Raw genomic sequence first — 26,483 nt, 5'->3', positions numbered from 1 at the left:
TGCTGCTGATTTTTGTGGAACTTTCCGAACTGTGTTGGCAATGTACGTAGACAGAAAGCACGTCAACATAAAAGCACCACCGCACTCCCTCGCACGTGACATGCAGAAAAAACTTAGTATAAATCGTGCACACAATTTACTATTTCATTCCGTTGATTTGCTAAATCATGCACAAGATTAAAAAATCGAGGAGTCAAATTAGTAAATCGTCCACACAATTAAGTAAATCGAGGGTGTGTGGGACGATTATCAACACCATAAAAGTTTCACAGTCCTGGGTCGACATTTCATTCAGTAACACTAAGCAGTTTTGATTTATATGCATCTTTGATTTTCTGCATCTTTGATTTTCTGCATCTTCTTTACCTGTGTTTTGATCAGGAGATTATGTACTCTTTCAGAAGATGCGTAATAGCGCCTCCTTCCATATAACAGTGAAAACATGGAAAGCCAGAAAATTGTTTCAATGGCGGTGGAAAGAGTTAATTTCCCTCTGGCAGTGGTTCAGTGGTTTATGTTAACAATGGAGAGGTTAATAGAGTTTTATTTTGAACTTAGACTTAAGTATGGCACGATTTTGACCGCGAATTTGCAACAAACCCCTTCCATTCAGACTGCAGGCGAGATAGCGTGTGTTTTCCCCCAATGCCTGTTTGTGCACATTCGATACATGCCTAGGAACATTTTGCACGCACTGGTTTTTCGTAGGAGCGGTCGGAGTGGGAACTACATCCGGTTCACCAAAGCTAATATTTTGGTTTGCAAAATCCGCATATCAAGGGCGCAAATGTGGAGAAATTGCCCAAAATGAGTTAAGTTGTGCTAAGATAAAAATATGTACCAGCTTATTGATTGCTTCTATAGCTATGTTATTCATATAGACTTCATGTGACGAATATTTTTTACGTACTTTGTAGATTTCTGTTTGTAGCAAATTTGCGACATTGGTCCATAACGGCTGGATTGGGCTAATGGCTACATATTATAATAATGCTGTATTTAGATGGTTTCAGCCAAAAAAAAACATTTTTTTTTTATTCACAAAAAATAGCATGTTAGGATATAACACTATAAGAATATATAATGTATGCACTGGAGAAACAAGGAAAGAGTTAAACAGAGTGTAACATGAAATGTATAAAAACTACTGTCAATGTTAGGGAGTAGGAGAGTGTTTTGTTTCTTGCTGTTGTCAAGATTCATTAATTTGTCAATTAAAGTTTTTAAGTTCTAACAACTTTGTGCCATGAATAAAATCTACATACCTGAGATGGGAAAATGTGTTTTATTAATTTTACCATTTTGTAAAAAAAATAAAAAAATTACCCTAAATGCCTGTTGTCACAAATTTGCAACATACCAAAATTTCTATTTATTTGTTGTGCAAAAGTGAAATTGATAATCTCAACATTATTTACCATCTACTTAAAGGCAAAAACACACATCATTTTTTTTTTTATATACAGCTATATAAATTCAGGCGTTAAGGGGTTAAGTGAAGGACACCTGAACTGGATAAGTTCAGTAAATTTGGCAACATATTCACTATTTCGAATTTCCAGGAACAATAACTCATGAGCTAAACGCTGTTAAAACACAAATACAAACTCTTTCCAAATTTTACTCAAAATGTGTCTTCCTCCGCACTGCACAAAATAAATTGATCTACATGCGCAGGCGTTATTTAAAACTTTAAAACAGACAGCATGCCTAGCGGAGTCGTAGTCATAGCGTAAATGGCAATGGAAAAACAATAAATCAAATTAACACCAAAATGGAGGTACAATTAAAAGTATTATAAATGCTTATTTAAACATCAGCAGATTAATATACACATAAGCAGATAAACAACAAGAGTGAGTGTAATTTAATTCCAATTAATTGATTCATTACCATTTTGACCTCTTTCACTAATCTTAAACTCAGATATTACTACAGAAATTTAAAAAGCTTACCTGTTTGGAGGTATTATATAATATATTAGATATATACTAAGATAAAGAATAGAAGAGGTGTTAGTGTTAATGGATCAAGTGTTGCCGAAAAAGATGTGTCTTCAGCCATTTCTTGAAAATTCGGAATTTGACTTTGAATTCTGGAATGACAACAGCTCATTAGCGATGCAAAGTTCGAGCAGTCTCATTGGTTTGAATGAGGACAATGCTTCACAAGGACGATGAGGCATTGAATGGTTCTTTGTTTAAATGAGTTCAAAGTTATTGTTAGATTTGATGTAATTACGTTGACAAACTATATATCATTAAAAAGATCTAAGACTCAAGCTTCAGTATTTGACTTTTATTTTATTCTGAAAATCTTATAGTAACAGTTTTCTCTTAATTTTGTTTCAGGTGTTATGCAAATGAAATGACTCGATACCTTTAATATGAATTAGGACCGTCGACCACTTCTATAAAAATAAAAAAAAAACCCTCCTGTACGGTCGTCATTAAAGCTCTCAACAAAACAATGTCCCTCAGGGCTTTCCAAAAAATGTTTTGGTATGTTTTAGCTTACCTCAAGGGCATCCAAGATGTAGGTGTCTTTTTTTCCGCAGTAGTTTCAATTTTGATATTTTTTTATATTGAAAATTTTGATATTTTCAAACCGTTTTTGTCTGTCAGTCATATAATGCAGGTCTATGGTCACTATCACAAAGAGCATGCACAGAGAAGTCCAAATTAAACAATTCCCCATCGTAAGTACACATTGATGGCCTAAGACACGAAACGAGCGGTTTGTGTGAGAAAACGAACAGTATTTATATCGTTTTTACCTCTTGTACACATACGAGATCATGTCCGGCGCTTACCGGCGCTTGCGCAGACTAAGCCAGAACGAGCGCACACGTCACACACCAGGAAGCGCACGCGCCCTCAGATGTGTACAAGAGGTCAAAACGATATAAATACTGTTCGTTTTCTCACACAAACCGCTCGTTTTGTGTCTTAGGCCATTGGAATTGTTTAATTTGGACTTCTCTGTGCATGCTCTTTGAGATAGTGACCATAGACCTGCATTATATGACTGACAGACAAGAACGGTTTGACCTAAAAATATCAAAATTGAAACTACTGCGGAAAAAAAGACACCTACATCTTGGATGCCCTTGAGGTAAGCTAAAACATACCAAAATTTAATTTTAAAGTGAACTATCCCTTTAAGTAAGACTTGCGTTATAAAGTAAGTTTTGCATGCAAAAACTTGCTCGAAAGTTTGATCAATTATCATTAGATCAATTATCAATTCAGAGATCAGATAATTTAGAAGTATTTACCTGGTACTACACACTACGCACAGATTTCCTGAACCTTTTACTACCTGCTTTTAAATAGATAATTCATAAATGTATCAAATGGTGTTTGCTTATGATCAACATTTGGCCACCTCACTCCTGGCAGATGTAAGTTAGTGGAGAGAGTTCTTCTTTGGTTTCTGTGTAAAGATGCATTTTATTTAAAACCCCTGGCAAAATGATGGAATCACCACACTTAGAGAATGCTCACCCAGCGTTTTTACTTTATAGCAAACAAACAAAACCATATCAAGATATCATTCCATATCAAGTAGAGGAAAAAAGTACCAGACGCTCTGAGACCTTCAAAATGATACCAAACATGAATTATCATGCTCTTTTTAGGTGATATTTGAGCATCTTCAGTTCATGATGCTCAATGAGGAGAATGAGGGGATAGAGAGAGTGGGAACAGAAATCGATGTGGGCAATCAATAGTGAGGCGAGACTCTTCTGTCTCCAACACAGTGCGGTGGGTTGTCTTAGATGTGGTCTTCTTTTATAAAGTGTTTAAATGTTGATTCCAGCAAGAGTTCTGTGTTTCCTCAGAGTGTGGTCGAGTGGGTTCAGCCATTTTGGCACCAGTCTTACACCACTATCAATCGGCACTTACACTAAATGGAACAACATCAGAATCATTCTCTCATTTTGGTGATTACCTAGTTATTTTTTGTTACTGACATTTAAATCAGGCTACTCGTCGAGTCAGCCAAGTAAAATTCTTTCACTTGCACCTTCAAAAAATCCACTTGGCCCAGACAAGCGTTAATGTCGAGCCCTGGCTTCAGCTGACTTTCAAAAGCGAAGCTCGTTCCGTTCTGATCACACGTGTGCGGCTTCTCTCTACTGTGGATCTTCTCGTGTGTTTTCAGATTTGCCGACTGACTGAATCTCTTGTCACAGCGTGAACACTTGTAAGGTTTTTCTCCAGTGTGGATCCTCTCATGTGTTTTTAGACTTGATGACTGACTGAATCTCTTGTCACAGTGTGAACACTTGTAATTTTTTTCTCTAGTGTGAATTCTCTGGTGCTGTTTTAAATCACTCACTAAATTAAAACTCTTCCCACACTCAAAGCACACATGATCTTTTACATGAATATGAATTTTCTGATGTGTACGTAAATTATACAGCACTGAAAAACTCTTTCCACACACAAAACATGAATGTGGCTTCTCCTTTGTATGAACTTTAAGGTGTTTCTTTAGGGCGGGTGCCACAAGAAATGTTTTTCTGCATTGTTCACATGTGAATGGTTTCTCACCGGTGTGGATCCTCGTGTGTTCTTTAAGGTATGCTGATCGTGTGAAACTCTTCCCACATTGATCACACGTGAACGGTTTCTCTCCTGTATGAACTCTCATGTGGTTCTGAAGCTGTGTTGATTGTGCGAAACTCTTCCCACACTGATCACATGTGAACGGCTTCTCTCCAGTATGAACTCTCATGTGAAGCTCAAGATGTTGTTTTTTTATGAACCTCTTTCCACACTGATCACATGCGTGAGGCTTCTCTCCAATGTGGATCTTCATGTGTTCTTTAAGGTGCTTTGACAGCGTGAAACTCTTCCCACATTGATCACATGTGTGCGGCTTCTCTCCGGTGTGGATTTTCATGTGTTGATTACGGTTTGTTATTTGTGTGAAACTCTTCCCACACTGATCACATGTGAATGGCTTCTCTCCAGTGTGAACTCTCATGTGAATCTCAAGATTACGTGTGTTTGGGAAACTCTTTCCACACTGAGTGCAGATGAAAGATTGCTTGGCTCTTCTTCTCTTTAAAAAGGTTTTTGTCTTTGAATGATTTAAAGGTTTTTCTCTAGGTTTGACATGATATTTCTCCTCCACTTCACTCAGTTCTTCACTCTCCTCCTTCACTTCCATCAGGTCTGAAATGAAAGAAAAAAGGAATTATTTTCATTTTCAAAGCATCATAAAAGTGAAAACAATTATATACATTCAATCAACATAATTATCAAAAATAATATCAAAAACGTACAATAGAGCTGCTATTATGACACCAATGTTTAGATTGCCGTTTAATTAATTTTAATATCCACCTTTTTTCCTGACGAGCCTCACGTAATAACCTAGAATACTGTCTAACACTTGATGTAATCAGTTTGTGGCAGTAAATGAAGAGATGTCTTATCGATCAAAAGTTCAGTATGGCGTACCACAAGGCTCAGTACTAGGACCGTTGCTGTTCACTCTGTACATGCTACCCTTAGGAGATATCATTAGGAAACATGGAATTAGTTTGCACTGTTATGCCGATGATACTCAGCTCTATATTTCTTCACGGCCTGACGAAACTTACCAATTCACAAAATTAACGGAATGCATAACTTATATAAAAAAACTGGATTACTAGTAATTTCCTACTACTTAATTCTTGCAAAGAAGTAATATTTATTCACACAACGTTTCGGTCACACGACCTTCATCAGGAGTATACAAATGTTCAAATTCATCTCTTTTAAGATAAAACACATGACTAACTAACAAAGTTCCATCTGTAAACAATTAAGCTCATTAGTATAAAATTAGCATCACATCATAAACAGTTACAGACTATGATAGTTACAACAATCAATAAAGATCTCCCTGTAAGTTAACAAGATCATCTAAAACACATGATCAACACATCGTCATCAAACAGCATCAAAATGTTACAACAATCAGTCAGGCTCCACAGCCACTTAAACTCTTTGTGAATACATAGTAGAAACAGCACATCATTCAAATTGTTACAACAAACAGTCAGGCTCCATGGCCACTCAAACTCATTGTGAATACATAGTAGAGACAACATCACATCATTCAAAACAAATACATCACTATAACATTACATGAAATGGTGCTTCATCGTTCATACCCATAGGTGATAAAGTCTGAAGGGTGTAAATCCAGAACAGTTCGCGTCTCTGTAGAAGTAATTCAATATCTCCACCTCTAGGTGGCAAAGTTACTTTCTCGATCCCACAGAAACGTAAAGAGGTAACATCGTGATTCAAATTTAAAAAGTGTACCGCAACTGGATAATTCATATCTTTTCTTCTGATCGAACTCTTATGTTCACTAATCCTTTGTTTCAATTGACGTGACGTTTTTCCCACATAGCCTATACCACAAGGACAACGTATCAAGTACACAACATGAGTGGAAACACAAGTAATCACAGATTTGATGCTATATTTTTTACCCGTTCTAGGATGACAAAAAAATGATGTTTTAAAAGTATTATTACATTGAGCACAATTCCCACAACGATAATTGCCCTTCTGTATAGGACTGAGTAAACTCTGAGATGCACGAGGACTAACACTTTGAAAACGAGCTTGTACCAAGCTATCTTTTAAATTCCTGGCACGTTTATATACAATCAAAGGAGGATGTCTAAAAATATCGTTCAACTCCGGATCAGAAGACAATAAATGCCAGTATTTTTTAAAAATTGATTTTATCATGTAGGATTTAGGTGAATGTGTTGTAATACAAGCAAAAGAATACTTTCTTGTTTTCTTTGTCTTCTTTTTTAGCAATTCGGACCGTGTCTTTTTAAAAGCTGTATCGTATCCTTCTTCGACCCAATCCAAAGGATAACCTCTGTTCAAAAATTTATTTTTCATGATTTTCGATTTCTCAATAAAGTCGGAATCAGAATGACAAATCCTCCTCAATCTGTAGAACTGACTCTTAGGTAGCCCTTTTTTTAAAAAAGTCGGATGAAAACTGGTAGCAAGTAAAAGTGTGTTACGATCAGTCTCTTTTGTAAACAAAGTTGTAGTCAAAATGCCTTCGTTCTTCTGTACCCACATATCAAGGAAGTGTACTCTAGACGAATTAATTTCGGAAGTAAATTCTAAGTCGTCAACCAAGTTATTCAGATATGTCACAAATTCTCGAGCCTCATCGTGATCACCTAAAAAAATACAAAATATATCGTCAATGTATCTATACCACTTGATTATCTGTGAATAGAAAGGATTCTTGTCTGTATTCAATATATAACTCTCCTCAAAAAAACCCATAAATAAATTGGCATAGTTGGGGGCAAAATTCGAGCCCATTGCTGTCCCACTTATCTGAAGAAAAAAATCCATATCGAAACAAAAATAATTATATTTCAAAAGGTACGAAGCCATCTCGACGATAAAGTCTGATGGTGGATTAGAGTCCTCGCGTAACAAAAGATAATGTCTAAGTGCATTAAGTCCTTTTTCATGTGAGATGTTAGTATATAAACTCGTTATGTCCAAAGTTAATAATAAAGAAAAATCCGGTAAATCATACACCTCAGAAATCTTATTGATAAAATCGGTAGAGTCTCGAATGTAAGATGGTAACGAATAAACAAAAGGTTTAATAAAAAAATCAACATACTGAGATAAAGGAGATAAGAGGGAATTAGTCTGTGCCACAATCGGACGACCTGGAGGATCAATAAGTCTCTTATGAATTTTAGGAAGAGTGTAAAAGACAGGTCTAATCGGATATTGACAATACAAGAATTTAAATTCTGATTGAGATATCCAACCCTCTGTTTTAGCATTTGTTAAAAATGACAATATCTCAGATTGATAAGTATTGGTAGGATCACTGGGAAGTTTTTTATAAAACCTAATATTCTGTAATTGTAAAAGAATTTCATCTTGGTATTTTTTCGTATCTTGGACTACAATAGCCCCTCCTTTATCAGCAGGTTTTATAATGATACTTGGGTCGCTTATCAATTCAGTCAAAGCTCTTTGCTCATTCAATGAAAAATTATGAGAGACTTTTTTACTAGACGAGCAAGTCTCCATCACCTCTTTTTCGACCAAACGACAAAAAGTATGAATAGTGTGGTTAGACACATTAGGGCAAAAATTACTTTTAGGTCTAAAAGGTGTCATAGATGAACTCGACTCTGATTTGGAGAAAAAATACCGTAGTTTCATCTGTCTAAAACATTTGAACAAATCCACTTTTAGACCAAAACAATTAACACCACTAGTAGGCACAAAAGATAGTCCTTTAGATAAAACCACAGTTTGATCATCAGATAGTTCCTTTTCAGAAATATTAATTACCGTCTCTTTGAGTAGCTGCGGGTCCACGGTCGTAAATTTCTTTGAGGCTCTTGAACCTCTTCGACATTTCTTCTTTGTAGTCTCCGTGGAGGGGCTCGTCCGTCCAAAAAAGAAGTCGTCGAAGCGTGTGCACTCGAATCACTGTCGATGGTAAACTCACTCTCAGTGGAATCACTCTGTCTATTGAAAAAGGTAGATCCATTTCTTCTTGTACGATTGCGAAATCGAGCCGTAGCTCCAGATGATCCACGGACTGGTGCGTTGGTCTCTCGGGTAACATTGTCTCTTATGTCAGGCATATCCCATGGGTAAACTTCATTCCGAAGGTAATCCTCTGTATCTCGTTTGTATTTCTTCAGCTTGATTTCTTTCAAATAATCTCGGTATTTCTCAGTAGACAACTTGATCGAAGAAAGAAAAGAATCAAAATCAATTTGGGAAATAGATTTGATCTTTTCTTCGAGTAGGACGATTTTTTCGTGGGTCTCATGAACATCAACAGATACTTGTTCCACAATCAGAAGCATCAAGTCCATAGAACACTTGTTAAGAATCTCGCTCCATCTCTTTAAAAACAGTTTGTTTTGTTTGCACAATGTTGGAGGTTTGGGAATTCTCAGACCGCGTGGGATTCTCTTGTTCCTCCAATATTCGCTCAATGTAGAACCATGCATTTTCAGACGCATTTCGTTATGGTACAGTCTTTCAAGTTGCACCCGGTGTTCATCATGTGGTAAGTTAAAATCCATGGTCTTCTCTGGAAAAAGGATCTTATCCGCATCTTCTTGCGTAAACGCCAATATGTTAGCGCAATTGTCTGTCAAATTATTAATCTCTTGAAAAGTAGTCATGTTTCCTTTGTTGCAAGTCTCAGGGTGCGTAGGATAAAACTCTCAGTCAACAAGCAATAGAGACAGAGTCAATTAGTAAACAAGCTCCATCGCACACCTGCAGGTAATAGGTGCGTAGGATAATAAGACCAGGTGGATCGTTTCAATAGACAAGCAATTCCCGCACACTATCGTAACTTGCAAAGAAGTAATATTTATTCACACAACGTTTCGGTCACACGACCTTCATCAGGAGTATACAAATGTTCAAATTCATCTCTTTTAAGATAAAACACATGACTAACTAACAAAGTTCCATCTGTAAACAATTAAGCTCATTAGTATAAAATTAGCATCACATCATAAACAGTTACAGACTATGATAGTTACAACAATCAATAAAGATCTCCCTGTAAGTTAACAAGATCATCTAAAACACATGATCAACACATCGTCATCAAACAGCATCAAAATGTTACAACAATCAGTCAGGCTCCACAGCCACTTAAACTCTTTGTGAATACATAGTAGAAACAGCACATCATTCAAATTGTTACAACAAACAGTCAGGCTCCATGGCCACTCAAACTCATTGTGAATACATAGTAGAGACAACATCACATCATTCAAAACAAATACATCACTATAACATTACATGAAATGGTGCTTCATCGTTCATACCCATAGGTGATAAAGTCTGAAGGGTGTAAATCCAGAACAGTTCGCGTCTCTGTAGAAGTAATTCAATATCTCCACCTCTAGGTGGCAAAGTTACTTTCTCGATCCCACAGAAACGTAAAGAGGTAACATCGTGATTCAAATTTAAAAAGTGTACCGCAACTGGATAATTCATATCTTTTCTTCTGATCGAACTCTTATGTTCACTAATCCTTTGTTTCAATTGACGTGACGTTTTTCCCACATAGCCTATACCACAAGGACAACGTATCAAGTACACAACATGAGTGGAAACACAAGTAATCACAGATTTGATGCTATATTTTTTACCCGTTCTAGGATGACAAAAAAATGATGTTTTAAAAGTATTATTACATTGAGCACAATTCCCACAACGATAATTGCCCTTCTGTATAGGACTGAGTAAACTCTGAGATGCACGAGGACTAACACTTTGAAAACGAGCTTGTACCAAGCTATCTTTTAAATTCCTGGCACGTTTATATACAATCAAAGGAGGATGTCTAAAAATATCGTTCAACTCCGGATCAGAAGACAATAAATGCCAGTATTTTTTAAAAATTGATTTTATCATGTAGGATTTAGGTGAATGTGTTGTAATACAAGCAAAAGAATACTTTCTTGTTTTCTTTGTCTTCTTTTTTAGCAATTCGGACCGTGTCTTTTTAAAAGCTGTATCGTATCCTTCTTCGACCCAATCCAAAGGATAACCTCTGTTCAAAAATTTATTTTTCATGATTTTCGATTTCTCAATAAAGTCGGAATCAGAATGACAAATCCTCCTCAATCTGTAGAACTGACTCTTAGGTAGCCCTTTTTTTAAAAAAGTCGGATGAAAACTGGTAGCAAGTAAAAGTGTGTTACGATCAGTCTCTTTTGTAAACAAAGTTGTAGTCAAAATGCCTTCGTTCTTCTGTACCCACATATCAAGGAAGTGTACTCTAGACGAATTAATTTCGGAAGTAAATTCTAAGTCGTCAACCAAGTTATTCAGATATGTCACAAATTCTCGAGCCTCATCGTGATCACCTAAAAAAATACAAAATATATCGTCAATGTATCTATACCACTTGATTATCTGTGAATAGAAAGGATTCTTGTCTGTATTCAATATATAACTCTCCTCAAAAAAACCCATAAATAAATTGGCATAGTTGGGGGCAAAATTCGAGCCCATTGCTGTCCCACTTATCTGAAGAAAAAAATCCATATCGAAACAAAAATAATTATATTTCAAAAGGTACGAAGCCATCTCGACGATAAAGTCTGATGGTGGATTAGAGTCCTCGCGTAACAAAAGATAATGTCTAAGTGCATTAAGTCCTTTTTCATGTGAGATGTTAGTATATAAACTCGTTATGTCCAAAGTTAATAATAAAGAAAAATCCGGTAAATCATACACCTCAGAAATCTTATTGATAAAATCGGTAGAGTCTCGAATGTAAGATGGTAACGAATAAACAAAAGGTTTAATAAAAAAATCAACATACTGAGATAAAGGAGATAAGAGGGAATTAGTCTGTGCCACAATCGGACGACCTGGAGGATCAATAAGTCTCTTATGAATTTTAGGAAGAGTGTAAAAGACAGGTCTAATCGGATATTGACAATACAAGAATTGACTGACTGATTGTTGTAACATTTTGATGCTGTTTGATGACGATGTGTTGATCATGTGTTTTAGATGATCTTGTTAACTTACAGGGAGATCTTTATTGATTGTTGTAACTATCATAGTCTGTAACTGTTTATGATGTGATGCTAATTTTATACTAATGAGCTTAATTGTTTACAGATGGAACTTTGTTAGTTAGTCATGTGTTTTATCTTAAAAGAGATGAATTTGAACATTTGTATACTCCTGATGAAGGTCGTGTGACCGAAACGTTGTGTGAATAAATATTACTTCTTTGCAAGTTACGATAGTGTGCGGGAATTGCTTGTCTATTGAAACGATCCACCTGGTCTTATTATCCTACGCACCTATTACCTGCAGGTGTGCGATGGAGCTTGTTTACTACTACTTAATTCTGAAAAAACAGAGATTCTAATTATTGGACAAAAAACTTCCTCACGTAATAACCTAGAATACTGTCTAACACTTGATGGCTGCTCTGTTAAGTCTTCGTCGTCGGTTAGGAACCTGGGTGTGCTCTTGATACTAATCTTTCATTTCAAAGTCACGTTTCTAGTACCTGCAAAACCACATTTTTCCATCTTAAAAATATATCTAAATTACGTCTTATGCTCTCATTGACAAATGCGGAACAATTAGTTCATGCGTTCATAACCTCAAGGCTAGTTTATTGTAATGCTATTATTGGTGGTTGCCCTGCACGCTTCATTAACAAACTACAGCTGGACCAAAACGCAGCAGCTCAAGTTCTTACTAGAACCAGGAAGTATGACCATATTAGCCCTTCTGTCAAAACTGCATTGGCTGCCTATTAAACATCATATACATTTTAAAATATTGCTGATTACTTACAAAGCACTAAATGGTTTAGCTCCGCTGTACTTGAGCGAGCTCTTAACGCATTATAGTCCTTCACGTCTATTGCGATCTCAAAATTCCGGCCAGTTAATAATACCTAGAATATCAAAATCGACTGCTGGCGGTAGATCCTTTTCCTATTTAGGACCAAAACTTTGGAACAATCTTCCTAACGTTGTCCGGGAAGCAGACACGCTCTGTCAGTTCAAAGCCAGATTAAAGACACATCTCTTTGACCTAGCATTCACATAATACATTATAGACTTCTATAATTTAATGTTAGGCTGCATAGATTAGGTCAGCCGGAACCGGGAACACTTCCCATACATCCTGATGTACTCGTTACATCATAAGAAGAATGGCGTCTATGCTAATATTCGTCTCTCTGTTTATCCCGAGGTTTACCGCAGTTATACATTTTTAAGCCCAGACAAGTAGTTTTTTTGAGGATTGGTTTGTAAAGAAGGACTACACGCCTGTGCACATATATATTCAACACGCACACCTATAGACTAAACACGTGATGCGCATGTGTGTGGCGTCAGCGTTTTTGAGGTTTAGTTGGGTCATCAATAGCAGTTCCGTGACCGTGGAGAGCGAAGGTTCGTTTTTCACTGGATTTGTCATCTATAAAGGTTAAAGAAAAAAATTAGCCAGGGTGCCCCTCACAAAAATGTGGAGAAATTTTGTGAGAGCCCTATATCCAAAATGGCTGCCATCAGCCAAGCTGGAAATAAACTTTTTAATGGTTTTGCCGACAGTGCTGCATAATACATGGTTTCTGAAACTATTTGGGTCAAGATTGACCTTTACTTTTGGCTTTTTGGCTCTTTAAGGTGAGACACTACAGGTGAATAGGGTAAAAATTTTAATTTTAATAGAGATCACCATGAAACTTCCTGAGATGATTACTAATCCCTCTGAAAACATCTTCAGAAGTGTATAACTGGAAAGTTTGGTGCTACATAGGCTGGGATGTTTGTACAGGAGAATGACAAAAAACTAATTTTGAGAAAACGGCATTTAAATATTTAAAGATTTCGTCATTAGCTTTAAATCCCCTTTGGACATTCACGATTGGTTACTGATAGAAAGGATAAATATTTTAATGTATATTTTCAACGTTTTCTTTATAGCAGTTTGAAAGAACACATATTGAAGGAGTAAACTAGCCCAAAATCTCAAAACTGACCACTGCATGACAAATCAATGTTTTTGCCTGCTGTGTCTCGCCTTAAATGTCAATTTTTCAAAATCGTCATAGAGCCTTAATGTTAGGCTCAAATGAAATCTCTGCTCATACTGAGTTCAGTTATGGATAGTAAAATTACAACATACACATTGGTCATCAGATGTCAGGGGTGGAACCAATTAAAGCAGGGAGACAGAGGAGATTATTTAGCTGTGAGTTGTTTTTATTAACATTTCATTAACAAAAAGACTCTCCATCTGAATCTGTTGAATTTCCACACTGACTCCTCTCATCATCATTGCTACTCTCATCTGAGCAGTCATGAGGTGTGAGCTGCCGGGGCAAGGGGAGCAGGGTGTGACGCACTGGTCGACACTTTCCATTCACTAGTTCCCAGCCGTGACCAATGGGAGAAGGATGCTCTTGCAGGTTGTAATGGAGCTGGCAATATGTGAGGCAGTTTGTCCTTTCCATATGAAGATTCAAAGAGTCATCATCAGGTGGGAGACAGATTGTACACTTATTCTTCAGTTTGTGCCATTTGGAAACTCTGGCCTTCCCGCAGCTCACATCTGCACTCTCAGCATTAATGATGGAGAGGACTAATGCCTTCATATCCGCACTGACTTCATGTTTTAATTCCAGACTCTCACCCACTCGTCCCAGAGCTCTCTTGCCTCAGAATTGATCTTCACCTTCTCCAACACCTTCTTCTTCTCATGCCCATAGAGCCCTGAGGTATGGTCACTGCCAGTGATAACATGAAGAGGTATGATATCTGCAACCTCTTTCGAGAGCATGGCACGGCAGTTGATTAAGGCATGCTTGCGTTTAATCAGCAGATCACCTCTGACTTGCTGCGAGACATAAGCTGCTTGGACATACACATCTGTGTCCTCGCAGTCTAGAACAACAGGTCCAGTGTACTTACTTGCTCTTACCTTTGCATATGCAGAAGAGCTGAATCTGCTTCAGGATGTCTGAAGACATAGTCCCCATTAGCCACGCCAGTGCATCTGACCCACTTGTCTTTTCAGATGATCCTTTTTAAGTTTCTGTAGTCTGACCTTGTTTCTGGAATTAACCATGAGTTGGTTGAATGAATATATTTCCAGCTTGGCTAACGGCGGCCATTTTGGATATAGGGCTCTCCCCAAATTTTTGTTAGGGGCACCCCGGCTAATTTTTTTTCTTTAACCTTTATAGATGACAATTCCAGTGAGAAACAAACCTTCGCTCTCCACGGTCATAGAACTGCTATAGACGACCCAACTTGTTTGTGCAGAACTAACTTTTTTTTTTTTCCTTTCAAGGCTTGCAGCTTGGTACCTATTTCTGAGCGGGCCGGAGCGTGTTGAGGGTTTTCTGTTAGAACGGTGTTGTGTAACTAAGTTAATAACTAACTATCTTTGCAACAGGAGTGAATCAATGAAAAAACTAACTTTAACTGGACAATAACTTTATTCTAGAGCTGCTGTAAAGCCAAAACAATCTCTGTTGCTGTAATTTACTTATTATCACTGTAAAGCTGCTTTGAAACAATCTATATTGTTAAAAGCGCTATTTACATGGTGATTTGACTTGATAAGCCAACTGCGTTTTGAATTATGGGTGGTATTTCCAGTCTGGGGATCTTCCATTCAAAACGACTGAAACAAATAATTTCAAATCATAAGGTTGAGTAACAAATATAGCCTAGATCATCCGTCAATTTGACTCAATGAGCTGTCAATTTTCCTTCATGTTTTATATTCAGACATCATTAGATTAACATAACGCTTGGTATTTTAACGTGACATGTTATAACAAGAATATGGCAAGAGCACATTTTCAGTCACTGCATTCTTTTCTTCCATATTATAATCTTTTTTCCCCTTTATATTCTGCTATAACAGTATGAAAAAGGACAACACATACTGCACATTTGTGGTCTGTTCTCCTGATTTAATTTACGAATATCCCAAGAAAATTACGTTTTATGGGTTATTCATGGTCTGTTGAAAAAGTACCTTGTTGATCCTTTTACACTTTTAAATGTAATTTTATTTCTCAATGGTTGAAGGTTGAGTAGAATAATGTCATCTCATTGTACCCAGTTTTTAAAATGAGCATTTTATTACATTCATAGATCAAGTATTTCACTGGTTGTTTACAGCTAAAACACTGGTTGTAAACACTTAACTAGTGTTGAATTAACAATTTTTAGCATTATCTGTTTCCTACAAGTTTCACTCAACAAATGGTTGCAAAAATAGTGTGAACCAGATATACTATAAATATAAAATTAAGGACCTAAAATAATATTCAGTTTGAAGTAATGTTGACAATTAATTTGAAATGCTCAAACCTCCCTTTACTGACCATCTGTTGAAAGTCGAAACATTTTTGCACCCATTTCATAGTTTATTCATAGTTTATTTCACAGCTGTTGAAGACCCTGTGTGGTGAAAATCAAATTTTAAAGTTATGAAAAATTAAAAATTGATGATCAAATATGAGTTGTAAGGGATAAAATTATTGACTAGAGAGGGACTTTCCTGCTTCAGCAAATCTAAAAGTGATGAAGTGCTTGAAGCTTTATAACATGAATGTTCTTCAGCATCATAAATTAATAGGCATGTAACGATACCGTCATGTCAGGGTTCGATACATATCATGATAATGAACTCACGATACGATATTATTGTGATACTCAGGGGCGTCACTAGGCCCTTTTTAGGGGGGCTTCAACCCCTAAACTTCTGCCCAGCCCCCCTAAAAAAATATTTGATTAATAAATTTTTGCTCGCTTCAGTCCCCTTTAAAAAACTCATTTGAAACGGCGGCAAGCTGCGTCAAGTTTCGGCTCCTCCCCTTGCATGGATTTAGCGCATTTTTCAATCTGCAGGGGCGCCGAGCAGAGCGAACATCAGAGAGCACAAGGTGTGTGTCGTGTGTGCGTGCATTTATTGATAGATTGCTAATGCTATGATATTACATCTGCATCGGTGCAGTTCTTTGTCATAAATGCATTGCAGTTTACATAATGTAGTGTTACTGGAGCATTGGGAGCAACACGGGACGGCTCGGTTTCTCATCCAATACCAATATGTCTCGCTGCGTTCACCTTCAGCCCTTATCAGTGTGATAGTTGTTTTTTATTCCTACAAAAATGAAGCGATTAACACCCATGAAAACATACTTTAGAGAACGATCATGATTTATTTTAATTTACTTTTTAAAATTAAAGACATATTATTATGTATTTTGACATTACATTATGCAGCCATACACAGAAATGATTAAAGACACACATCATTGTCTGAAAGCAGATGGCCCAGAGAGAGAATGTGGAGTTATTTTGTTTTGTATTATTAAATATAGTTTTGTATTAAGTCATAATGAATCAGGAGGAGTGTATCTGTATCATGATACATAAATTAGAGTAAGCGTAGAGTAAAGGGATTTTTGAATTTCTTGATTTATACTATTTATACTAGATTTGTACTTGATTTATAGAAGTGGCGAATTGATAATTCATGTTGTTATTTTTAATAAATAGAAATAGATATAGAACAGATTAATCATATTGCCAATAGACAATTACATTAATACATGGTTTGTCTATATTCTTAATGAATATTAGCTGGTTAGTTAAATTACTTAAAATGACATCAATTTTCACGGGGTGACTTGATGAATATCCAACCGTATTGTTGATTATAAAGGCTAAAAAGCTAAAAAACTAAAATAATTTATATTTCATTGTAGATGGATATACGACATTTTTTCTTGTCTTGCGGGAGTAGGTCTGCAAATGAGCAACAGTCAGGTGAGAATAGAACGTAGACAGCCTCTCACACACACACAATACCACTGTGTTCCCAAGATTCATTTCAGTCATTGAACCCTGACGTTGTTTTAATTGTCTGCCAATTTCCCTGTACATTTTATAAGAAAAAGCAGTGGTATCGTCAAAGGATAAACACAAATGTCCTGACTCCTGACATTATTGACACTCAACAAGAAATGATTAACTGTCTTTCAGTCAACTGAACTGAAATTAATTTTTTGGTTTCTCAGAAAAGTCAGTGCAAAAAGTGAATGAAGTGGAGGCAGAGAAGATTGATGAAGGCACATCAGAGAAAGGGCAAGATCATGATCGAGGTGAGAAAGTGAACAGTTGTTTTGGATAATTTGTCTGGTCAGTTAATAAATACAAATGAAGTTAAGATTTCTTTAGTTACCAAACTATTTTTACGTGATTGTCACAGTACAGGGACAGAGAGAGCATGAAGAAGAGGAAGACATGAGTCAGGAGAGAGAGGACAGACATACAGAGAAACAATGTCAGATGAAGCACAGACAGCAGCTGCACCTTTAGATCAGTGTGACTTAGGTGAAAAGGACACAGGCCCAAAACAGGCAAAATTACACTATTATCCCCAGGAGAACTTTGGCTTACAAAAAAGATCATTCCAGCCAAACTGGTTTCAAACTTTTGCTTGGCTTGAGTACTCGCAGAAGACAGATTCTGCCTGCTGCTTTGCTTGCCGTGTCTTTGGTAAAAACTTAAAGCATGATGTATTTGTGAGTAGTGGATACAAAAACTGGAAAAAGGCACTCAAAGCATTTCACAAACATGAGGGGACTCAGTCACACAAGGATTGTATTGTCTCCTGGAAAAGTTACAAGGCTAGTGCATTACAGGGAAATGTTATACAGCAGATTGAAGCAGCAAATGCTGATGAAATTAGACAAAGAAGGGAGTATATGCGACGTATTGCGGCTGTGACCTGCATGTTGGGGAAGCAAGGGCTACCATTAAGGGGTAATGATGAAACAGCAGAAAGTCATAATAAGGGCAACTTCTTGGAATGCATGGGGCTTTTGCAGAAGTTTGATCCTTTCTTGCAGCATTACACTGCCCCATCAAACAGCACATACCTCTCCCCTGTCAGTCAGAATGAAATGATAGAGTGCTGCTCGAAAGAGGTGACAGCAACTTTTATCAAAGAAATGCATGAGTCAAAAATGTTTGCCATTATGGCGGACGAGGCCAGAGATGGACACACAGAACAGCTAGCAATTTGTGTGAGGTATGTCACTGAGGGAACAGTTAAAGAGAGATTCCTGTCCCTGACAGAGCTGAGAAGTTTCGACGCAAAGTCAATAACAGAGGCATTAGAAAGAAAATTACAAGAAGAAGGAATTGCTCAGTTGAAGTGTGTTGCTCAGACATACGATGGAGCAGCAGTTATGAGTGGAGCAGCTGGAGGTGTTCAGTCTCTTTTCAGGGAGAAGCACCCTGAGGCTATATATGTTCACTGTTATGCCCATGAGTTGAATCTTGTCTTGTGCCACACCTGCAGAGGGATTACTGAGGCCGCAGAGTTCTTTAGCCTGCTGGAAAGTTTGTATTCATTTTTTAGTGTTTCCCTGGTCAGCCACCACAAGTTTAAAGAAGCACAAGCAAAATTAGGATTGCAACCATGTGAACTGGTGCAGCTGTCCAACACACGGTGGGCGTGCCAGCTTCACTCAGTGAATGCTGTGCTTGAAAATCTGCCTGCCATCATTGATTGCCTCTCTGCCATCAATACAGCAACTGCAGTGGGGTTGAAAACAAAAATATGCAAATTCTCATTTGTGTATTTGTTGATTCTTTTCAAGGATCTCCTATCTGTAGTAGCAGGCTTGCACAAATATCTCCAAAAAGAGACCATTGACCTTCCCCAAGCAGTGGCATACAAAGATGCTGTGTGTGACTCCTTAAAGCAGAAACACAGTGATCCCACTGCCGCAGATATATATGCTAGAGCAAAGGCAGTGTGTGAAGATAATGACATTGTAGTTGAGGAGCAACTTTCTGGCCAGAGACAGAAAAAAAAAAGGATGGATGATTTTGTTGTTGAAACAACTTATGGTGCACATAGGAGAATCAGCACAGATGCCGAACAAGTCAAAACAAAGTTACTATATCCATGTCTGGATAGAATGATAACTGAACTGGAGAACCGTTTTTCTGCTGTAAATGGCGCATTGCTTCAAGGTATTCAAGCATGCAGTCCAGTGTCTGAAAACTTCCTGTCTGAGTCACATTTGGAAGAACTAGCACACCATTACAACATTGATTTAAAGACAGAGGAAGTCATGGTAGCAAGGCACTTTATGACACGTAAAAAGCAAGCTGGTGCAGCTCCACAGGACATGGTTTCACTTTATAACCTGCTGGATTCTGAAATGTTTCCATCACTGAAATCTGTCATCCAGGTTGCCCTCACTGTACCTGTTAGCAGCTGTTCGTGTGAGAGGTCTTTCAGTGCTCTTCGCCGTCTCCGCAACTGGCTAAGGAGAACAATGGGTCAGAGCAGGCTCCATCAGCTGGCAGTTATGGCCATCGAGAAAGATGTTGTTGAGCAATTGGACCATGATAAAATTATCAACAGGTTTGCTACTCTTAAGGAGAGAAGACACAGGTTGATGCTCCCAGTGAAAGACCAGTAACTGGGCTGCAAGACTGCTGCTTCTCACCGGCTGCTTCTTCATTTTGGCTTGTTTTTCATTACTTCTGATAGTTAACCACAGCCCCCACTTAATCCATTGTCCAGCCTCATACCTGTGTTGTTTATATTGCTGATATGGATAATCAAAGTTCATGGCTTTTATGTTATTTTCTGGTTAAAATGTTATTTAATTTTGTCAGAAAAATTCCTATCTAAGGTTTGTATGTGAGCATAGAAATGCAAACAGTAAAATGTTGTGTTTGTACTGGAAACATGTGTGGTGTGTTTGTACAGTGAATGAATCAGGAGGTCTTCAAAAAAAAAAAAAAAAAATCGACATTTTCTAGTGGTCACATCCAATAATTATTTTTTTTATTACAGTGTTGTATATGGCTCAGTCAGTACTCCTACTCCCATATATGAAATACAGGGAATACAATGGAATAGTGGATTGCAGTAAGGTTAGTAGCATACCACCCTACCCTAATAGTCAAATAATATTTTTTTAATCATACCCTTATTGGGGGCTGAGCCCCCCTAAAATAAAAATCCTAGAATCGCCCCTGGTGATACTCCAATACATATGTTAAAAGGTTAACAAAAAATGTATTGTTGATTAAAATGCTAAATATCATATTACATTGTGGGTGTAAACGAATAGGCTTGGACTGGATGCTGGAAACCCAATTCACAGGACAATAGTGACACCAGAATAAAAATATTAATTGTGACATGATGGTGACATGATTGTTACACCCCTATGAATGAATGAAGAATAAACACCAACCTCTTTGTTCTTCAGTATCTTCAGTGTGTTTCATTCTGCAGGGTTCTGGATCACTCATGTTCTCACTGTCCTCTTTAATAAACTCAGTCTTTACAGATTTCAGCTCTTCCTGATGCATTGCTGCTCGTCTTCACTTGTAGCTGATGGGAATATTCCAGCATTTATTGGAGAATTGCAGTGGGAGGAGCTTCACTGATGATGAATTACAGCGGGAGGGGCTTCACTGATGATGAATTGCTGTGGGAGGAGCTTCAATGATGATGAATTGTAGTGTGAGGATTTGATCTGCCAAAATCAAAAATATATAAGTTACTGAGTTTGTTTTTAATCTCATGGACAACAGAATATAATAAATGTAAAATCTTCAAAATATAAATGGTAGGAAAAACAGTTGAAAGCATTAACAGACATACACGTACGTATAGTAACCAACAAATACCCTCAGTCTGTTGACACCAATGAATTTAACTTTAAGTGGCAATTTACATCTGAAGACATCAGCATAATAAATGAGGTGAAAACAGGAATTATTGTCATGAAATAAAGAGTGTTTTCAGCAGATCTGTTAATATTGATGAACCTCAGACTATCAACACTCATTCAACAAGCCATTCAGGATCGTCTGAAGTTAACCATCAAAGAAATCAGACATTGACAAGTACAGGAAACATTAGCCTATATTAATCCATATATCATAGCTTAAATAACATTAGGTTATTATTTAGGCTCATTATTTCCTATTAATTATGGTAATGTTATGGTTAAGTGAATGTTAGCAGTTATCACTATAACCACTGCATATAGAGATGTTAAGTTAGTCACAAGTTATTGTTACTTTCTCACATAAACTATTTAGGTCCTCCGTTATGACAAATTTATCACCATCATATTTTAAATATTTCTATTTTCTTCCGCTACAGAAGTCTGCAGCCACGGGCTCCGAAAGAGCAACTCCTCAAAGGCAGCAGCCAATAGAGTGCGGATCGGGACAAATTTTTCTGTCCGAGCCCGGCTTGCGTCCGACAGAGCAGTAACCGAACCCGATCCGAACCCGACAGGCATAAAGATATTTATGTCCGAGCCCGACCCGAGACCGACAGTTAAAATCCCACTTTTTTTCTCATACTAATGACACATGTACATTTGTTTGTGTGGAAAGCCTGCTTTTATTAAGCAACTTAGGAAGGCATTCGGAAATGTCAACAGGATGAGTGCATCAGCGCGCACAGAGCAACAAGCGCACTTAACACAGCCTGCGCGCATGCACGTGTTTCGTTGTCACGGCTACATAAACATATTTCCGCAAACAGGAAGACAGTTATGGTAATATTTTACATGTATTTTAATCACAAAAACGAACGTTTGCATCAAGTGAAAGTATCAGGCACATTGGCTACCTACAATAAGCTGATTTTAAATTTAAAATGTTCAATGCCTTATTGCACTGATGTGACCGAGCCCGACCCGAACCCGAACATAATTTCTAAATATCTGTCCGGGCCCGTCGGGTACCGTCAGGCTCGGGTCGGGTATCCATCATCTAGCAGCCAACCCTCCAAGCTATGTTTGAGAAGCACAACAAGTACCCCAGGGAGTCCAAGGAGGTAAAACGGCTTAACAGGGCAGTACCAGAATTCATCTGTCTGGATCAAGTGCCAGTTTATATAGTGGAAAAAGCTGGGTTCAGAAACCTTATACAAAATCTCGTATGACGTCCCATCAAGGTTTTTTTTTTCATGTACAATGAAATTCCCAAGATGTACAATGAAACAAGATTGATAATCAGTGCACAACTTAGGCCTACACCAAATACATTTTTCTCCTGCACCATGGATCTCTGGACCAGCAGAACTGTGGACACTTACATGGCAGTAACAGTCCAGTTCATTACACAGTCCTCCTGGGAGATGCAGTCCTGGTGTTTAGGGTGCTCTGCATTGTATTCTGATCAAACAGCAGAAGCCCTGGAGGAAATTATCACAGATTCCTGGGGGCTAGATATGGCCAATTTGGCTGGAATTACAACAGATAATGCGTCAAACAACCGCACGGCTTCCAGTGAATACACCTGGATACCCTGTTTTGGGCACAATCTGCATTTGGCAGTGAACAAAGCCATAGATATCGATCGTGTGGCAAGCTGTCTGTCCAGGCTCCGTAAGACTGTGTCAGGCTTCTCCAGATCAAACAAGATGTCTAGACTGCTCAAGGACAAGCAAAAGTCTTTAAACCTGCCACAACATGCATTAATCCATGATGAGCCCACCCGATGGGGTTCCACCTATGACATGGTGGAACGATTCTGTGAGCAGCAGCAAGCTGTCTCTGCTCTTCTGGCTGAGGACCGGAAGAAGTGGCACCTGATGCCCAGGGACACAGACATGACCACTTTCGAAACAGTGAGGGATGTCCTGGCTCCACTCAGTGACTTCACTGATGTCCTGAGTGGAGAGAAAGAAACCACCATATCATCAGTCCTGCCACTTTTCATGTGGAAAATCAAAGCCTGCCTAAAAGACGAGGAAGGCGACCACCCCTTGGCCCTAGAAATGAAGAACAAAATTAGAGGAGATTCTGAGAAAAGGTATGATGATCACAACCTGCAGATGACACTATACACCTCCACATTCCTTGATCCTAGATTTAAAGGTACTTTTGCAACTATGGAGGAGGATATAAAGATGGAACTGCTCCGTAAAGCTGAGGCCGTTCAGCTTCCACCCCACTGTCCAGTGGACCCTAGAGGAGCAGGTGCTGCACCAAAGAGGAAGAGGAGAGCTCTGCACCATAACCTCAGAGAAGAAAGGGGCAACATTCTCCCACACCTGCAACACCCACAGATAGATTAAATGGTGAGTTTGTTGACTACAAACAGTTCAGAGAAATCAGCCCTGCAGAGGATCCCCTGGCCTGGTGGAGTCAACATGAGGCACAACTGCCCATCCTGGCGCAATTTGCGAAGAAGTATCTTTGCATTTCTGCTTCAAGTTGTGCATGTGAACAGGTATTCAGCACATCTGGGAACATCTGCTGTCCGAGACGTTCCAGACTGACTGAGGAACATTTAGAAACGCTAGTTTTCTTGGCCAAGAACTGGAATAAGACAAAGGAACAGAGTAAGAAATGAACATCTGCTGGCCATTCTAGGGCTAATGCTCACTAGAGGAAAAACAACAACTCAGGTTTGATAAGAGATAATGCAGCTAAATTTGATTTGTTTGTTTTTTAAACTGAATGCCATTGCTTTAGCCTAATTTATTTATGTTTTGATATTTAATATTTTGTTCATATGTTTAATATAATTGTTGTTCATATTTTCATTCAAAGTCCAGAATTAAAATAAAGTTCACTGGTTGAGTTTTCTCCTCTGAAAGGAAAGGTTGCACAACTGACAGAATAAGTTACAATATCTGAGATATTGCTGCTAAATTTTATTTGCTTTTTTACCTTGAATGCCATTGCTTAAATTGATATTATTTATATTTTGATATTTAATCTTCTGAGTTCAGAAACATTGTTTAATATAATCGCTGTTCATATTTTTATTCAAAGTTCAGAATCAAGATAAAGTTATTACCGGTAACTCTTATGTTTCTTATGATAATGCTGCTAAATTATATATTTTTTTTTTTACCTTGAATGTCATTGCTCTAATTAATTTTTTATATTTTGATATTTCATATTTTATTCAAATGTTTAATATATCTGCTGTTCATATGTTCATTGATTAGTGTGTTATATGATTAGAATGTTGTCCCGGTTTTAAAATAAAGCACAGCAATGATATTTGAGAGTGTTTCTCCCTTTTCAGGAAAAGTATTGAAAAAGTATCGAAATCGCAATCCTTGACTTGGTATCGGTATCGAAACAATAATTTTGGTATCGTGACAACACTAAATTTAAGGTGGATCTATGCATTTATTCACACGAAAATTCTAGCCATTGACAACATATATTAGACTACATCTCATTAAACGACAAATTAAACCTCATGTAGCCTACTATTTAAATCGATTGCTGGACATCGTAATGTTATTGTACATATCTGATTTAACATTGTATTAGCAACCCGCACCCCACCTGTCCCACCCACTTTTTAAAACAAAGTTACGCCACTGTCCGCAGATCATATCACTTTATTCTGAGTATTTGCTGTTAGAAACACATTATTTGAGTCAGGGTATATGATAAAAGCCTATAAAACTGCTTTATTGAAAGAAAATACAGTTATTTCTCACAATAAAACATGGATGAATCATCAATAATAGAGCTAAATAAATTGACACCTATCTTTGTGAACTTCTACATGCAAATAACCATAATATCCATATAAATCTAAATTCGACTTAATAACAACAATTATGTGCAATAAAGTAATTTGATCATAACCATATTAAAGAATTGTATTTGCAGAAACTGACAACGATCATAAAACTCTTGAAAATAAAGAGTGCCAGCAATATTTAACGTTGCCTGTGTCAAACTTAAATAATAGCTATTTATATTCACATTTATATATAGATTTTAAATTCCCCACGTTCATTACTCATACAGGACAATATAAAGTGTTTAGAATATATCTCAATTTTGACAAGTAAATGAAATCTGCAAAAGATAAATAACGTTATAGACAAAGAAATAAAGGTAAACATGAAAATGGCAACAGCAACTTGGGATCAATTCCCATAACAGTTCTCACACAAACATCGAGACAATCACACAAACGAACACAAAATCGCTCAGGTCTGAATGAACTCAACATATTCTCCTCATGCTCGCTGCTGCTGCACTAAATGTTTATTTCAGAAGGAAGACGCCAGAAAAGACGCACAAGTATCGCTGTGATCGATGAAAACAATACAGAAATGAGTCTGTCGCTTAATCAAACTGCATAAAGTGTGTTTGATGGAGTGTAAATATGAGAAATACCGTAAACTGCTCTCCTCACCTCAGAAGACTCGACGCTAGAAACTGAATGACGGAAGGAAGACACGGCGCGAGTGAGTGGTGGTGACGTCATCGGCCTCCAACGCACGCGCGTACGGGACATCCCCGCATCCATTCTTGAGACTTCATTTGCTCACATCTATTCTGTGTTTTAAGTAGGTACAGGTATAACTACAATAAACATTGGCCAATAGAACTAAAATTACCATGGTAAACCGATAATAAGATATGATTAATGTTAGCATTTAACCCTTTCATGCATGAATTATGATAACCTCAGTCAGGATTTTTTTTCTTATGTGTTTTTATTGCTCTTAGGGCATAATTTTCAGATGTCCACTTGAGTGGACACTGGACAGCATGTGTTTATGGTTTAAACTGAAGAGATATGGTATTAAACATAATACAATAATCAAACAGATAAAGTATGTGTATTTAACAAACTAATCAATAAAATTATATCAAATCTTGTGAAAACTATAAAATATATACAAAACATATAAATGCGAAATATTGCATAAGCAATTGAACTTCAATAAAAAACTACTTTTTGATAGTAATGCATTACAAGTCATATACATTATGTAATCACATAACTTTTTTTGATGTCAATGAAAATTACATTCTAATAATACAAATACATTTATTTATGACAATGACAATGACAATTTATTTGT

General features: G+C 37.3%; 1 protein-coding gene across 3 annotated transcripts; it reads right to left on the bottom strand.

Moving 5' to 3' along the window:
• Positions 1-3,496: 3,496 nt before the first annotated feature.
• Positions 3,497-25,880, bottom strand: LOC311087792 (uncharacterized protein). Of its 3 annotated transcripts, none has more exons than XM_084121229.1 (3): positions 25,808-25,880; positions 20,860-21,144; positions 3,497-5,186 (listed from the first exon to the last, which is right to left on the bottom strand). In XM_084121229.1, exons 2-3 carry the CDS (start codon positions 20,975-20,977, stop codon positions 3,979-3,981), a joined length of 1,326 nt encoding a protein of 441 aa, XP_083977355.1. In that variant the 5' UTR covers positions 20,978-21,144; positions 25,808-25,880; the 3' UTR covers positions 3,497-3,978. The 3 variants fall into 3 exon arrangements, with proteins under 3 accessions (XP_083977355.1, XP_083977353.1, XP_083977354.1); XM_084121227.1 differs by having other exon boundaries at positions 25,789-25,861; XM_084121228.1 differs by lacking the exon at positions 25,808-25,880 and adding an exon at positions 22,725-22,865.
• Between the last annotated feature and the right edge of the window lie 603 nt (positions 25,881-26,483).

This window comes from Abramis brama (genome assembly GCF_963993115.1).
Source record: "Abramis brama genome assembly, chromosome: 1".
In the NCBI taxonomy this organism is placed as follows: domain Eukaryota; kingdom Metazoa; phylum Chordata; class Actinopteri; order Cypriniformes; family Leuciscidae; genus Abramis; species Abramis brama.
Note: the sequence above shows the minus strand (reverse complement) of the source record. Positions and strands in the feature narration are given on the sequence as shown.

Bases quoted from the DNA above. Each gene is read 5' to 3' on its own strand.
- LOC311087792 (XM_084121229.1), bottom strand. From the start codon at position 20,977: ATGCATCAGGAAGAGCTGAAATCTGTAAAGACTGAGTTTATTAAAGAG. The intron at 5,187-20,859 runs GTTGGTGTTTAT...CTTTCATTTCAG, and splicing joins AGATACTGAAGAACAAAGAG to ACCTGATGGAAGTGAAGGAG.